We start from the raw sequence: 15,389 nt of genomic DNA, 5'->3' as shown, positions 1-15,389 counted from the left end.
TTGAGGACAGAAAACAATTGAAAGTCGTGATAGTGATTGTGGCGAGTATAGTTGATTGGAGGGTGTTGAACAGAAAGGCTGCTTTGTTTAGTTTGAATATTCAATCACCAAACTTTATAGGCTGTGTAGGATTAAAATCAGAACCATACAGAAAGATTACGAAACGTACCGACAGAATTCAAATAATAAGTCCAATTATATTCGGCACCGTCCACAGCTCATCTACTAACACGACTTTTACAATTTACAAATCCTATCATCTCTTCAAAACCAAACATATAATTCCAAGGAAAAAATCCAACTTTATTATATGTTGGCTTCTTTATTTCTCTTACCAGACGATTTTTCACTTAAAAAAAAAATAATCTAGTTTCCCATAAGATAAGATATACAAGGAGTAAACAAGATTGAAATAAGCACCCACAATGTAAACTATCTGCATTTGTATTAAAAAAAAAAGAAAAAGAAAAAAGAACCCAATTATCGTACATATGAATCGAGTTTCTTGCTCTGTAACATCAAATTCATCGAAACGAGCAAGGAGTCGAGAAATAAGTGCTTACAAAGAATATTTCATTCTAAACCAATTTATTATTCCAATACACCTACAAACGTAACGCGCACACTGCTCCTCAGCAAATAGTATAGGAGGTAAGAACTCACACTGTGGCTAATTTTTCTGTGAATGACTTGTTTCCCTATAACAGAACATGAGTATATGTATATACACTCACTCATTCAGTGTTTTGTGAAGTAGCCTTGCATCAACGAGGAAAAATCATATTCTTTTCCTGATTGTAGAGAACTGGATGAAACAGACGATGCAGATTGTTTGGCAGGTCCAGGTTGTATACTTCCATTTATAGACGTATTGTTAGCTCCCCCTGCGTATGTGCTGGAACACAATTACAAAACGATTATACATCTTAGTAAAACTTTCAGCAATACACAGAAATAACACGACTAATAACTCCCTAACTACAACTTGTATTAATAATGCTTAAAAGATGAACCAATGTGTTTGCACTTGATAGACAACCCCAACGATGGGCAAGCGACAACAGAAATCATGACGGGCATCTCCGTATTCATAAATTTCTAATTTCATTTTCCAAAACAGTTAACAAATTGTGCTAATAAGTTGGTTTTTATATCATAGAAGAATGAGATACGTATTAAATAAAAGCCTTCAGCATTGAAAAGTCAAATTTTCAGGTGGTCCTGCAAACTGATCCGGAAGGGTGTGGTCAGTGGAACTTCTGCTTAATAAAAAAAACATCTATTTCCTTTTCCAAAATAAATCCTCTAGCATGAAAAAGTCAAAATTGCACTTCGTTTTGTTAATTAAGAGGCTCCAGACCACTAGTCATATATGGAGTAAAGTTAAAAAAAAATAAAAAAAAATGAGCCTTTCAAGTATGATCTGTTTCTCTTCTATATACCATGGTGGAGTTGAGTAAGAAAATGAACCTTTCAAGTATGATCTGTTTTTGTTCTATATACCACGGAGAATTGAACATTTAAACAGCACCACAGAGGCGTATGCAAGATAAAGAATGTCTTGTAATTCTAGTTTACTCTCTCTATAGTACGATGCTAGTAAAGCCTACGACAAAATTGGGTTGCATACAGGCTGCAGCTCATTCTAATGACAATTGGTATCCAATAATTGAAAAAGGAAATGACATCCTAAATGTCATCTCTGTATTCCTTAAAAAAATTAGACAAATAAGCATGCTACTGAAAAATGAATCGTTAAATATCCATCAGAGAGAATCAAGAAACGTTTTTCTCAACGTTATCTTAAGCCGGCATTAAAAAAGTGGGGCCAAAGATAGAACTTTTTCTCTCTTGATTAAAAGAAAAGATAAAATACATCTTGCGGGGTAACACTAAAGACACCACTACGTATTCATGCAATGCCAAGCAATCGTACTAAACACTTGGACAGTAAGCAGTTTGATATAGTCATATGCTTTTTATCAAAACTGGTATTTATTCACATACCTCGACATTTGAAGAGCAAAAGAATTTGCAGCTGGTTGAGTTGCCCCCATGTTCCCCATCTGTCTCAGGAGCAGAAAAAATAAACTTTTAAAGCAGACTAATAGTTTCGTATTGTCAATGACGGAGCATCAAATATCTCTATATTACCTGCATGCCAGGGAACTGGTAGCCAACATTTGGCCAACTTTGGTTCGGCAAGTTGGTTCCATTTAACCCTGGTTGTGCGTTTGCAGGAACTTTAGGAGCCCCACTAGAAGCATTGGCTGCAGCAGCCATTAGAATAGACTGCTGTTGTGCTAGCATAGCAAGTTGTTGTTGGTGAACAGAAAATGGTGAAACCATGTTGGTCTGCATTATGGATAAACACGGGATTGATGGATTATATTACAAGACTGCTAATATCAGCAATAATAGCATAATTACAACGATAATCTTAATAGTATTATTTTACTGATACTTCCATAAACTTTTAAGTATTAACTGTCAACACTTCTCTTTTAGGGAACGGGTGGAATGAATAAATTTAAGTGGCAGAAAGGTTGTTGATGTTACTCGTTCTCAATGCATACCTTTTCAAAGAGAGACATGATATCATTTTTCACATCTGTTTGAGGTTTCCCTGACATTGAACTAGGTGTAATTGACGGTAAATCCTTAAACAGATCTTCAATTCCAGAAGCAGAGGTGCTCTTATTATCATCAACTTTAGCTGGGCTAGGCTTTTCTGCTGTTGATGACAATGCGTCAGCAGCTGCAAATTGTCAAAAGTTACTTCCAGATAAATTAAGAATTCTTGACGTCTCAAGCTCAAAAGAGAGAATAAAAGGAAAGGAAAATTAACATAAGAAAAACTAGTATTGAAAATAAAGAAGAGCAATGTGGCCATACACCGAAATCCTGCCCATGTATTGTCTTCCCCAGATGCTCCAGCACCATTATCAACAGAACCATCCATAGAAAGCATATTGAAAAGATCAGTAGCATAATCAACTTTGGGGGGTGACACAGTGTCTGCAGCCATCTTCGAAGATTCAATGGGCGCAGCTGGTTGTGTTTTTTGAATCACTTCTTTAGTTGCCAGAGCTGGAACAGCCTGCTTTTTAAAAGACATGTAAGGGGCACAATTCAACTTTCACCATTTCTGGAGTAACAAAAATATATGACAAATAAATAATCGAAGCTTTCACCATACAAAACATTCACAACTGACATAAAATAGACCCGTTGAGAAATACACTATTGCAATTCATCAACATAATAAAATGAAAGAATCACGTCAACATGGCCAATAATGAAAAACTCGAAAGACTACTATTAGTTTTCAAGAAAATTTGTACATGCTCATGTCATAATTTCAAGTTCTAACCTCAATCTTTTTGCAATACTGCATCCATCAACAAATTCCATCTTAAACAAAACATATATAGAAAATCTGATATTTTTTACAATTAGCAGTGGCTGCATGAACTATATCTTCGTTACCAGCATCATGCAGATGCAAACGAGAGAGCCGAATGATCACAATGACACATTAGAGAAACAAAAGAAAAAGAAAAAAAAAAAACAGGAAAGCAAGGCAGCAAGTCTGCATACTTGTTCTGGTACTTTAGGGTGAACAGGAATACTAATTCTGGCAGCAGAAATATGTTCTTTCGTACTAGGTGCCGTAACACTTCTCCTCTCATCAAAAGCGTTCCTGGAATTGCGAACTTGTCCATGACCACTTCTATCATTTGGTCTTTGCAACTGGACAGGAGCTTTTTCTTCTATTCTCCTTGCAGGCAACTCGGTCTTACCATCCTTCGATATCCATCTCTTCTCGTCATACCTTCACAGAATATAGATAAGACATATATCCATTTAAATGTAGGTTGCATGACAGAAGCCATAAGAATAAGAGGCTCATACTTTGCACGAATGAAATTCTCAATCCCAACTCTATCATAATTTGGCGGAAGCTCTGCCTCCCAGTAACTGTTTGCCTTCTCGTTTCCCATGGCTATGACCACAAAATGGAAGTTATAAGGGAATTTTGAATATCAAATATCAATCCAAAAGATCGAGAATTAATACAATAAATAATAATGATCATAATAATCTTACATTGAATAAATGTAACCTGTTCAGGAAGCCATGTGTCAAGTGTAGCGGATCTGACCTGCAAAAGAATAAAACATATAAGCCATGAAACCAGAATAAACAATCAATTCTTACTAACTTCTATAAAAGAAAGAAGGTAAAGCACTATTAACAAGAAATATTAGAAATGACAGCTAATTAGTGTACAAAGTTTTTGGAATTTGCAGCAAAAAATATCACATTGAATAGAAATTGGGAAGTCCAAGCCATAGTATCAGAATAGGTTTGCACAACTCAGTTACAAAAGATTCAAGTATCTTAATACAGCTTCAAATAACATTTACACAGCATCGAACTCCAGTACCGGAAATCAACCAGTTTTGATGTGAATACGTACACCTATATCGTCGACAACTTGTATGCATTAGTCAAATAGAAAAATATAGTGTCGAAGATATCACCTTTGTGATGTGCACTCCAAGACTTCTGTGAATCCCAGAGCATTGCATGCAGATAAATATGCCTAAGTTTACACTGGCCCATCGAGGACCCCTGAATTTAAAAACAAAACAGAAAAACACAAGCTGGTAAAGGTCAATGGAGGATTTTTATCTGAACTAGATCAATGAAAGAAATCCTCAAGCTAGTGCAGAAAAAAATAAAATGATTAGAGTACACACTTGGTTTTGCAATCAGCACATTCCCTGTTCTCTGGACGTTTAAGAAGCTCTTCCAAGATCTGAAGACACAGAAATCATTACTCTCAAGTCTCAACTCATGTTAAGAGCATGAAGGGATGATGCAACTAAACCAATAAACTATTGCTTTTGGGGTAAAGAACACCAAATTGAAACACAAACTGTAAAGAACAAAGTAACCTAAGCACAAGCGGGAAAACAAAGAGGACTGATAAGCTGTACCAAGTGGTACTTTTATATAAAGGAATGGCAGTTTCGAAACACTTGTTTTTTTACTTTATGTTAATGTAACACATAAACAACCACTTGATAAGAAAAAATAATGACAATATTTTGAAAAGTTATGACAAAGTCATGAACAAAATAAATCGATAGGCTAGGATTGAAGAGAGACAGGATAACTGAGAGTGACTCTGAAGAGAAAATGGGTAGTGTGACTAAACTAATGAATGTGCTAAATCACCAAATTCTTCAATAATTGGTCCATAAGATAAATATCTCGATAACATATCCCATTAAATTCTACGTCAAGTGTGTTATGAATATGCATAAAAGATCAGCAGAACGAGATACTTCAACATGTTGGTAGAAAAGCTACATACATCTTGAAGTTGAATAATCTTCAATTTTTTCAGTTAAGCAAAATAAAGAAACACTCTCTGATTAGAATAATGATATTCCCTAGGCAAAACTCAAAATATTCTTTTGCCAAATCATGAATCATAAATGATATCATCACGTGAACTAAATAAAACCTCAAAAACACAAACCATTTGGATTAGGAACTAATTAATAGTGGGGATAAAAAACCAGATATATTGGAATAAAAGAACATCCTTTTCTCTTCCACTTTTATCTACGAATTTCTCTGCCATGGGTTACAAAAATCCAGAATTTTGAATCCCTTAACACAACCACCTTCAAGTATAACAGCAGCCCCAAATAAAAACATAATTAAGAAGAATCCAAGTTGAAATGAGGATCACGTTGCCCAGGATTATAGCAGGAAGATCGAATTACCGAAATAGAAAGACCGAAAACAAAATTCAACGAGAAAGCAAAGCAGGAATACCTTTCGATGCTTGGCATTGAGCTCTTTAGAAACGTTTGCCTTCCCATTCATGGTGACAATATATACAATTCGCGGCGAAAGGGCTAAAACCTAGCCACTCTTCACTTCCTCCCGCTGAAGACCGTCCAATTAGCCGATGACCGGCGCCGTGAAATTGCGTAGAGAGAGAGAGAGAGGGAGAGAGAAAATGCAACCGAAATTCGTTTTCGATTTGACCTGTATTTTTTGCTATATTTGCTGTCTTCTCTTCTCTTCCACTTCTTCCATTTACTTTTTATATTTTACAAATATTAAAATAAATAATTTAAAGCATCCTCGTGGTTTTTACTGTTTTCGACCCGGTACGTGTGAAACGGAATTATTGGTTCACACGTGGGAAGGGTTGAATTAACATTTATTTTGTGTGGATGTGTAGGTACAGAGTTGGTCACTAATTAGTGGGTGCTGATGAAATTATTGATATTCTTTACTCTTTAGTGACACAATTCATACCTGGCATTTTTTTTATTTTTTTTTTAAATTTGTCGAACATCTGTTTTTATATCATAAATAATACGCAATTAATAATATAATCAAAATACAGTAAGATATATCCGTTATCCAAGTTGTCAACCTGGCAATCCACGTACTGCGAGCTTTATTCTGATGCTGTTTTTCTCATTTTTGTTGGCATAATTAATAAAAATTAAAAATAATATTAACAATAACTAATAAATAAATAAAAATAATAAAATAATAATAATAAAAGAAAAGAAATAGCACTTCACTAGTTTACTAGCAGGTCTGCAGTTTTTTAGGTTTTTTGGGGGGAAAATTAAGGATTCGTGCAAAGAGATGGATCCAGAGCACGCAGGATCGGCGCCGGAGAGTGTTAAACAGGGGTGGCGGTGGAAGCAGATGGGGAATGAAGAGAAGACGGCGGCGGTTGAGGAGGAGATAAAGAGGGTGCATCAGCTGCCGCCCAAAAGCAGTTACGCCTGCCACCGCTTGCGTGTCTTGACCAAAATTCACCAACTCCTCTCAATTCAGGTTCGTTGTTCATTCGTCTTGCTGCCTCTGAATTCAATTGTGGTTTATATGTTGTAAGTTTTTCTTTTTCATTCGATGCAAATTTCCCCTAAATGTTGAAAATCTAGGGTTTCAATGTAATATATATATATACCTGATTGTTGTACTGGTTTATGTATGAAAACGGAAAATGAAATGATGGAAATGATATGTACTCAGAATCATAGTGGTGATAAGAAAATCGGAGAAGATGAAGAGTAAATGTTATGATCATTAGGAGAATTGCATCTTACTGCTGCGCTTCTTCCATATTGCAAGTTTTCAGACTTTTCGTACTGATGAAAGTGAAACCAATTGTGTGAATTGTCTAAAAAAACTTGAGTTAACGATTTCCACCAAAAAGAAAAAAAAAGAGACGGTTTTTACACGTTGATTTAGCAAATACATTAGCCCAAGATTCTGTTCACAGAAACGTCGGACGCATCTCGTTTCCATAAGATGTTATTTTTAACACTCTATGCTTTTAACTTTGTGTGCAAGAAAACATACCATAAATTTCAGAGGTGCTATTCTACTAGATTTTTTCGGTACTTCTTACTTCCCCAACCCTGGATTGTGCATTTGATAATCATTTATACTAAAATAGTTATACCCCTGTTGCTTTTCTTTGTCGACAGAGAACCACATCACAGGAAAAGGAGTTGGAGTTGCTTTTCTCTGGGCTGCATATCTGAATAGGTATGTTGATGTACGTGAACTGATTTGCTTAGTCATTTAATTTACCGTTCCTTTCTTGCCCTGTTTCTCTGTTTCTTTTTTTTTTTTAGTTTGATCAGCTTTTCGATTGTGCTTAATGTAGTTGACTATAGGATGCATGATGGGGTTTGATTAATTTTTTTTTTCTCAATCACCTTGGATATTGAATTGGCTACAGCTTAATTTTAGGAAATTGTCTTGACCCTCCTCCAGATTGACAAACTTCCTACTTACATTGCATTTTTTTAAAAATACCTAAGTCATTTGATTTTATTCGCTCACTTTAATACATGTGACTTATCAGAAAATAACGTCAGCTTGCAACTGTAATTTTTTATATTTTTTTATCAAATTGTTCGTTCGTATCCAAGTTGCTGGTTTCACGAGATACATATGTATCTCGTAGTTTCAAGAATTCGCTGCCTTAGTTTGGTGCAACCGTGCAAGTGCAGGTAAGTAACTAACGCAAGTGCTTAATGCTAAATTTTTCAAAGTTTTAATCACCTTGAGAATCACGATCTTCAAAGATCTCTCAGCTCTGGCATCCATGTTGAAAGCTTATGTGAATTTCTATTCCAAGATAATAGCAACTATTTTCGTAGTCCCTTGTTTTTCAGTTTGACATAATTGTCTCTGGGTTTTTTGTGTGACAGAAAAAAAAATCGACTGGAGTTGCTTTTCATGCGCAAGAACACTCACTGTCAAAGAAGCTAACATGACATATGAACTTTACCTCTCTCTTCTCATTGGAGTTTAAACTACGATTTCTTTTTTTCTGATTAAGTAATTTGATTTTGCAATGGAAACTGGAGAACATGGATCTGATAATGGAAAGTGCCGACCTTTCTTGTGTATATTTTGTTGTATAACTCCATAGAAGAGTTTCAGTTGTAAACATTTATCTCTTAGTAATTGAACACTGTAATTTGTGCATAAATATATAAAGTATGATAGACAACTTTTTGTTTCAGAAAATAAATGATTCCCACAAGTTGTTTTAGTTGCTCCGCTATAGATTGCTCGAAACGTTTGGGCTCTCGTATGATTGCCCACTCACATACACCGAGTTTCATTGTATAATACACAATCATCGGAGCATATTAAACTACAACAAATAAACTCTTTTACAGACGCGATCGAATGAAAATCTTTGGCCGACGAGTTGACTCAGTCGTCGAACTCTGGGGCGGGTCTTCGGAAAAGTGTTTGAGATGCCCTAATTGTTCTTCTGTTCTGATCAGCATGTTACTTTGCTCTTGTTGCATTATCTCCAGTTTTGCTTGCATTTCTTCCACCACCACTGAATTTTGCTTCCTATAGCTGTTAGGAAGGGCGTCTGAAGGGGGCGGCCCCCCCTTTAATTTTCCTTTCACAACTGCATAAACTTGCATACCCCCTACATATAAAACATTTAAATCAAGATAAATCATCAACTAAAGAAATTTAATTTGAAATACTCTCAGATATAATTTGTAAATTTGGAATAATAATTATTTGATTGCTCTATAACGTGCAACAAATACACAATAATCAAAGGAATAATTCTACTTTTCATATGTATAATTTATATATAAACATGTATGCATATGTGCGTAATAAAATTGATGCAGAAAGAACCCGGGTGAGAACCTCTAAGGAGGGACTCGTTCACGGCTGAGTCAACGGCAAATTTACCCACGTTTATTAGTTTGGCGGCGGCCCACCGGAGCTCCTCCGTTATCCCCATCACCGTTTTCTTTTCGTTTATTTTTTCCTGCAGAAAAAATATCAGTCTGGGAAATATCTTCTAATTTAAAGCCTTCTTAGAAAAAGTGTCGAAAGGGCAAACCGTTGACTTGAGTCCTGGTAAATCGCATCTCGACAACAACGTTTCTGACTTTGGACTCAAATGCCAACATGTAATATTTTTGGGCGCAAAATGAAATATTCATAATATTTTGGGGAACATTGTAAACTTTACATATCTTGAAGAGCAAAACCCTGATTTCTTTTCTAGGGTAAATGGCACTTTGCCCCCCAAACTATGGTGTCTTTTGCACGTTACCCCCTGGACAATTATTTTTTACAAAATTTTATCTGAACTCGTGATATGTTGGCACGGTGCCTTAAATTTGCCGGAATTGTTCAATTTTCGCCGGAATCACTGTCACATGCATTGCACATGATATTTTTAAGGGTACAATTGTCACTTCATATCAACCTTGATCCTAGCCCCTTTTCCCCTTGATTTTGGCAGCAATTTACCCCCATTTGTTTGCTCATTTTAAAAATATTTGCAGCAATCGTTTGAGCACTGAAGATAGAGGAGCCACATCAGTCTTCATGATTATCAAATAATCCAAACAATAAATAAATTATTATTTTTATTTTCTTGTTCATTCTTAAACTGCAATTCCATTTCTGGAACCCCAACTCTTTATTTATGAGTTATAAAAAGATAGATAAAAACTTGCAAAATATAGACGAAACCAAGCAAAAAAACTAATATAAGTTTAAATTGATGTTGTCAAGCATTTAGTTAATTAAACAGTGAATCACATGAATTCCGACTCTGTTTTTCCACCGCGTCCAAATCTCATCGGTCCCTCCATCCATGCATATTTAAAGGTCCTCCAAAGAAAAGAGAAAAATACATTTGGAGAGAAAAAACAAAAAAGAACAAAGAACAAAGAAAAAAGAATAGACTACACATTCATTCGTCTCTCAATTGCTCAGTCATTTTGTTGTTGTTGTTTTTTCAGAGGGAAACATCTGCTGTCTCAATATACACACAAAAACATGCACATACATAAGTGAGATGATTAGGTCATGCATATCAAAGAAATAGAAAGATAATACACATATATCTGTAGCAATCGTTTAAGTGCAGAAGATAGAGGAGCTGCAGAAGCTGGGAGGGAATGATATAGAAGAGGGGAATGAAAAAACGAGGGAAAAAGTGAGCAAAAAATGGGGGTAAATCGTTGCCAAATTTGAGGGAAAAGGGGGTTAGGGTTAAGTTTGATTTGAATTGACAATTGTACCCTTATAAATCTCATGTGCAGCGCATGAGAGTGTGATTCCGGCAAAAACTGAAATTTTCCGGCAAATTTGTGGCACCTTGCCAACATTTTACGAGTTCAGGTAAAAATTTGTAAATTTTTTTAGTTCAGGGGGTAACGTGCAAAAGTCACTATAGTTCGGGGGGCAAAGTGCCATTTACCCTCTTTTCTATGGCACCATTTTCTATACATTTCCAGTACTTCCTCTGAAACTCCATTTTCCAACTCTTCGGTGGCTACTACATCTCATCACACACACTCATTGCCTCCCGCATTTAATCAATTTGGGGAAAAAAGATGGCGGCGTGGACGGCGGCGGCTCGACAAGCTGCAAACATTGCTAGGCTCTCCACTCCCAAATCAGCAGCCACCTCCGCCCGAGCTTCGATCCTGGTCCAGCGTCGCGGTCTCGCCGGCGGTGGCGGTAAGGTTTCCATTCCTCATTCTTAATTAATTCGATTTAAAAATTTCGGTCCATTACATTTTCCGGCGGGCGGCTCATACTCATCGATTTTTTTTTTTTTTTCCTGATAATGATTGTATGTGTTCGTATTAGATCATCACGGGCCTCCGAAGGTGAATGTTTGGGATGACCCGATGAGTCCGTCAAAGTGGAAAGAAGAACAAGTACGTTTTCTTCAATTTTGTTTCTCTGATTCCTTTTTCTTTTTCCAATTAGTGGATCATTTGGGATTTTAGTATGTTATATTAATTTTAATTGAATTGTGTTTTGGATAATTATCCGGTTAACAAAATCTGGCTGGCAAAAATGGTTGACGGAATTCTTACACCTGTAAACTGAATGATGGGCATTACGGAAGAAACGGTTATGTATGTCGAAGAAAAGAAAGATGAAAGCTTACCGTACACAGGAAAACCAAAGAAGGGAAATAGTGGAAGAGTATCAATATTGAATATGTCGCCTATCGTATGACACAATAGCTAAGTATTTCATGTTTGCAGCATATGTATCGTACATAAGTTATTGCTCGTGTTGTATTTTGATGTTTACTATGGGACTTGAGAATTAATGAAAGGAGTTGCTCGTGTGTTGTTTACATCGGGTAATGCAAGTATAGAAAACCGGATGCCAGTGGAAAGAATGAGACTGTGAGCATATAATTCAGGCTTGTGTCACTAGAAACTGTTAATCATCTTCGTATTTATCATGTTATTTTGAGTAATTGATTGAGCTTTTCTAAATGTTTACAAACGTGAGAGTAATTCTCGCATTATTAAAAAATGTTCTACATGTCCGACTCAATGTATTACTTTTCAGTCTTTGGGCCATATTCATTCAATAACCAAGACTTTCATGTATGGGAGCAAAAGAAAACAAACAAATTATTGCAAAAGAAAATCGGAAATAGTTTTGTCTTGCAGGTCGAGGTTATATTTGTTTGCACACAAGCTAGTTGCGCGAAGAGGTGTGAACACAAACTCGAAAATCTTTAGTCTGTCTAACTAGTTTTGCTTTTGGTGTTTCACAGTTTGTGATTGTGTCTCTTACTGGCTGGGGATTGCTCATTTATGGAGGTTTCAAGCTCTTCTCAGGGGGCAAGAAAGACGAAGAGGTACTATTATATATTGATTTTGCTCATATTTCGTTATTCGTTCGTGGTTTTATTCTGGGCTTCAACATATACTGGCTATCAACTAGCTACCATGATTTTATGTTTGTGTATAGAGATTTTTGATGCGGCAATCTATCTACATAATACTAATTTGCATTGTATCATTTTCAGAAAGTTGGAGAAGGGGCACACTAGTCTCGGGGTTAGACGTGCATTCGAAATAAAGTGGCTACTTAGTAGATCATGACTTGAGATTGTAGGTGCAGTTTTGGGCAGTCCTAGTTTTGTAAGGGTCATTATGTTTCAGACTGATCGACGTGGAATTTACGTTTTCGAAAAATAACTTTCTATTTTTTTCAGAAGCAAAAAATCAATTCCGATTCCAACTAAAAAAAATGGAAATTAGGAATTTTGCAAGTTTTGGAATTTTCAAAATTTTTATGTATAGTTCCATTTTCGATTAAAAAGAAATCGGAAAATTCGGAAAGAAAAACTTGTGTTCCAAAACTTGAAATTTTTCGATTGAATTTTACGAATTTAAAAATTATGTTCTGATTTCGACCTTCTAAACAATCTCACGTATATGTAGCGATGTGATGGATTCTGCTCATGAATTTTGCAATATAATCTGTTTGGCGATGTTGATTATCTTACGTATGTTTTACACAAATCATGTGCTATGTGAAATATCCAACGGCATACTTTTCACGACCGGAATCGGAGTTCCATCTTGTCTGTCAAACTTCCTGGTTCCATTAGCTTTCATTGGATATATTTCCAAACAAGGTTGATTTTCTCAATCATACAACAAAACTACTACTCTGCATCTCTTATTTCTGCTTCGATATCCACCACAGAACCCTTCGAAACCTTTCCTGTACGTAATATTACGAAAGTAATCGTCACCACAAGATAATTCTGAATAATTATTGATATTCGATGGTTTAGTTTCTCTTATTCACTTAATAAGAGAAGAAGCAAACCTTTGTTTTTACGAGGAATATCGCCATACGCTTGATTAAATTTTGTGGATTGATTCGAAAACATCACTGGATCACTAACAAATTCATTGCCTTCCACTGCATATTACAAACGAACGAGCGATTCTTTAGCTTACATAAACATGCATGCCACCACAATGTAGTTCTACATCGCTTATACAATAAAAACTAAATATATATATATATATAAAAAAAAAAACTTGTTTTCGAATATGTGATAAAAACTATGTAATAAAGTAAAATTAGATTAGAGAAACAAAGGAAATCAGATTAACTCAATGCGGTAAAAAGACGAATCGGCCCCTATACCTGAAAATGGCTGACTACAGAACGGACATAACTGCAGCTCGTCATTCAATGTTGATCTGCAAATAAAAAAATAAAAAAATTGAATAGAGAATCAACCAATAAAATTACAAGCTTAAGATATTAATGAAGGGTTCGAGTATATCGTACTTGAATACTTGAAATTCATTTCCGCAATTTGGGCACTGTGCAAAAAAAGGGTTTCGTTAATGATCGGATCTTTAAACATCTAATCACACCATCGTGTATCGTAAAAAGAAAAGCAGAAGAATCATTAATCTAATAATGAAGTCCGAGGGCTCAACAACTTAAGCAGCACAGTGGTAAAATTACCACTAATCTACAAAAATCAAGTGCCGATAAGCACGAGTTTCAGAATAACGAGCCTTAACAAACAATTAAAATCTTAATATAAATGTCCCCACAGAAGGAATAGTAAAAACGATCTTCTCATGCCTAAGAAAATAAAATCATTTGAATCCAAGAAAGCTCATAAAACAAATAAGTATCAGTGAAAATATATTTATTTCGAACATGCAAGCAGGATCGTAAATATTACACGGGTTCTGAAACCATCAAAGCAAAAAGGCCGAACGTAAGTAGGCGAAATGTATAAATTCCAAAGAGCACAACTGCATGACACATGGGTAGTGGTTGAAGCATTTACAAACACATTATTGAATTCGGACATGAGACGAAAAGAAGTCGAATAGCACGTGAATGAAGTTAAAGATATCTTACATTGCTTTGGACAATATCTCGGCCTGCCCACCATAGAAAAGCTCCGATACCCACAATCGGTACGAGCACCGCAAGAAGCTGAAAAAAAAATTCCAACGAAAAATGCTTTTTAAATAATCCGCGATGCATATTTTCTACGAAAAAACGTAAGGTTTATTGAATAATAATAACAATATTCTGCATAAGGAATTCGAATTCGAAAACAACAATAGTTATTTAAAGATAACAAAACCCTAGAATTATGTGGTACAGCAAGGAAGATAATTACATATCTGAATTAAATAACTAAAATCCTATTCTAACAATATAGCAGATGATTTATAAATCCATCCATACATACATACATACATACATACATACATACATACATACATGATACATGTAAATAATATCATAAAAATAAAAATAAAAGAATGGAGGAGAAATACCCAAATGGAAACAATAGCATCAAGAAGCCAGCCCAACTGCCCAGTCATAGAAAGATAAGTCAGTAAAACTGCCAAACCAAGATTCCCCAACATCCTTGATGTCTCGCCGCTAATTCTCCCACCACCGTCGCCGCCGCCGCCGTCGCCGCCGCCTCCACCAAGCCCATTAAAGCCGTTATTGAATTTCACCGCGACTGCCCTCTTCCTCCTCCCTTTACTCACCAAAATTCCATCTTTGCCCCTGCCCACTCCTAACAATGGCAAATTATCCCCCAACGCATCAGATTTGAACCTGCCTTTGCGGAAAGATTCAATCTTTAGAGTTAGGTGGGGGTAATAATTGCTGGGTTGTGGTAATTCGAACTTGAAAGAAGTGTTGCATTTGCATCTGTGGGGAGGGTGCAGGGCTGATGAGAAATTGATGGAAACATGTAGTAACGCTGGCATGGCAAAAAAGCTTTTTTGTCTTGTGTTAGATGAAAGTTGTTTATGCAAGAGAAGTTATCATTGTTGGTGCTTGTCTATGAAGTAGTGGAGCTCTTAATTTCATGGTTTGGATGGAGATGATAATAAAATTGAATTGATTTTTCTTTATTGATTTTGCTCTCTGCCTCTTTGTTTAGTAAACAAGCCCCACCAACAACATGCTCGCTTGAGGTGTGCTAAAATAATTTTAAG

At 35.8% G+C, this 15,389-nt stretch overlaps 4 protein-coding genes and 1 long non-coding RNA gene across 8 annotated transcripts; 2 read left to right on the top strand and 3 right to left on the bottom strand.

Annotated features, from left to right (window-relative positions):
- Positions 1 to 428: 428 nt before the first annotated feature.
- Positions 429 to 6,153, bottom strand: LOC105962496 (ADP-ribosylation factor GTPase-activating protein AGD5). Of its 4 annotated transcripts, none has more exons than XM_012986813.2 (11): positions 5,857 to 6,153; positions 4,767 to 4,825; positions 4,548 to 4,638; positions 4,111 to 4,165; positions 3,916 to 4,006; positions 3,601 to 3,835; positions 2,896 to 3,100; positions 2,577 to 2,758; positions 2,155 to 2,355; positions 2,008 to 2,066; positions 429 to 895 (listed from the first exon to the last, which is right to left on the bottom strand). In XM_012986813.2, the coding sequence occupies exons 1-11, from the start codon at positions 5,905 to 5,907 to the stop codon at positions 739 to 741; spliced, it is 1,386 nt and encodes a 461-aa protein (XP_012842267.2). In that variant the 5' UTR covers positions 5,908 to 6,153; the 3' UTR covers positions 429 to 738. The 4 variants fall into 4 exon arrangements, with proteins under 4 accessions (XP_012842267.2, XP_012842266.2, XP_088667611.1 ...); XM_012986812.2 differs by having other exon boundaries at positions 2,896 to 3,103; positions 5,857 to 6,125; XM_088811485.1 differs by having other exon boundaries at positions 4,548 to 4,670; positions 5,857 to 6,108.
- A 439-nt stretch (positions 6,154 to 6,592) lies between these two features.
- LOC105962498 (hypothetical protein) lies at positions 6,593 to 7,602 on the top strand. The gene is made up of 2 exons (XM_012986816.2): positions 6,593 to 6,885; positions 7,542 to 7,602. Exons 1-2 carry the CDS (start codon positions 6,691 to 6,693, stop codon positions 7,596 to 7,598), a joined length of 252 nt encoding a protein of 83 aa, XP_012842270.1. The 5' UTR covers positions 6,593 to 6,690; the 3' UTR covers positions 7,599 to 7,602.
- A 1,252-nt stretch (positions 7,603 to 8,854) lies between these two features.
- On the bottom strand, positions 8,855 to 9,406 carry LOC105962497 (uncharacterized). The gene is made up of 2 exons (XR_016029236.1): positions 9,250 to 9,406; positions 8,855 to 9,016 (listed from the first exon to the last, which is right to left on the bottom strand). It is a non-coding gene; the product is annotated as an uncharacterized LOC105962497 (long non-coding RNA).
- A 1,428-nt stretch (positions 9,407 to 10,834) lies between these two features.
- On the top strand, positions 10,835 to 12,611 carry LOC105962500 (hypothetical protein). Its single transcript, XM_012986818.2, has 4 exons — positions 10,835 to 11,085; positions 11,218 to 11,288; positions 12,152 to 12,235; positions 12,407 to 12,611. The coding sequence occupies exons 1-4, from the start codon at positions 10,959 to 10,961 to the stop codon at positions 12,428 to 12,430; spliced, it is 306 nt and encodes a 101-aa protein (XP_012842272.2). The 5' UTR covers positions 10,835 to 10,958; the 3' UTR covers positions 12,431 to 12,611.
- Positions 12,612 to 12,848: 237 nt separating this feature from the next.
- LOC105962499 (hypothetical protein) lies at positions 12,849 to 15,339 on the bottom strand. The gene is made up of 6 exons (XM_012986817.2): positions 14,712 to 15,339; positions 14,284 to 14,361; positions 13,693 to 13,727; positions 13,546 to 13,601; positions 13,219 to 13,314; positions 12,849 to 13,110 (listed from the first exon to the last, which is right to left on the bottom strand). Exons 1-6 carry the CDS (start codon positions 15,156 to 15,158, stop codon positions 13,052 to 13,054), a joined length of 771 nt encoding a protein of 256 aa, XP_012842271.2. The 5' UTR covers positions 15,159 to 15,339; the 3' UTR covers positions 12,849 to 13,051.
- Positions 15,340 to 15,389: the final 50 nt, after the last annotated feature.

Source organism: Erythranthe guttata, chromosome 13 (assembly GCF_056151865.1).
Source record: "Erythranthe guttata isolate IM_541 chromosome 13, IM_541, whole genome shotgun sequence".
NCBI classification, from domain to species: Eukaryota; Viridiplantae; Streptophyta; class Magnoliopsida; order Lamiales; family Phrymaceae; genus Erythranthe; species Erythranthe guttata.
This window is presented reverse-complemented; position numbering and strand designations above follow the sequence as displayed.

Coding starts and splice junctions, on each gene's coding strand:
- LOC105962496 (XM_012986812.2), bottom strand. CDS start 5,907: ATGAATGGGAAGGCAAACGTTTCTAAAGAGCTCAATGCCAAGCATCGA. Junction 4,639..4,766: donor TGTGCTGATTGCAAAACCAA/GTGTGTACTCTA, acceptor TTTTAAATTCAG/GGGTCCTCGATGGGCCAGTG. Junction 4,007..4,110: donor ACAGGTTACATTTATTCAAT/GTAAGATTATTA, acceptor TTGTGGTCATAG/CCATGGGAAACGAGAAGGCA.
- LOC105962499 (XM_012986817.2), bottom strand. CDS start 15,158: ATGCCAGCGTTACTACATGTTTCCATCAATTTCTCATCAGCCCTGCAC. Junction 14,362..14,711: donor ATGCTATTGTTTCCATTTGG/GTATTTCTCCTC, acceptor TTTTTTTTTCAG/CTTCTTGCGGTGCTCGTACC. Junction 13,728..14,283: donor GAGATATTGTCCAAAGCAAT/GTAAGATATCTT, acceptor TTTTTTGCACAG/TGCCCAAATTGCGGAAATGA.
- LOC105962500 (XM_012986818.2), top strand. CDS start 10,959: ATGGCGGCGTGGACGGCGGCGGCTCGACAAGCTGCAAACATTGCTAGG. Junction 11,086..11,217: donor CGGTCTCGCCGGCGGTGGCG/GTAAGGTTTCCA, acceptor TGTTCGTATTAG/ATCATCACGGGCCTCCGAAG. Junction 12,236..12,406: donor GGGGCAAGAAAGACGAAGAG/GTACTATTATAT, acceptor TATCATTTTCAG/AAAGTTGGAGAAGGGGCACA.
- LOC105962498 (XM_012986816.2), top strand. CDS start 6,691: ATGGATCCAGAGCACGCAGGATCGGCGCCGGAGAGTGTTAAACAGGGG. Junction 6,886..7,541: donor ACCAACTCCTCTCAATTCAG/GTTCGTTGTTCA, acceptor CTTTGTCGACAG/AGAACCACATCACAGGAAAA.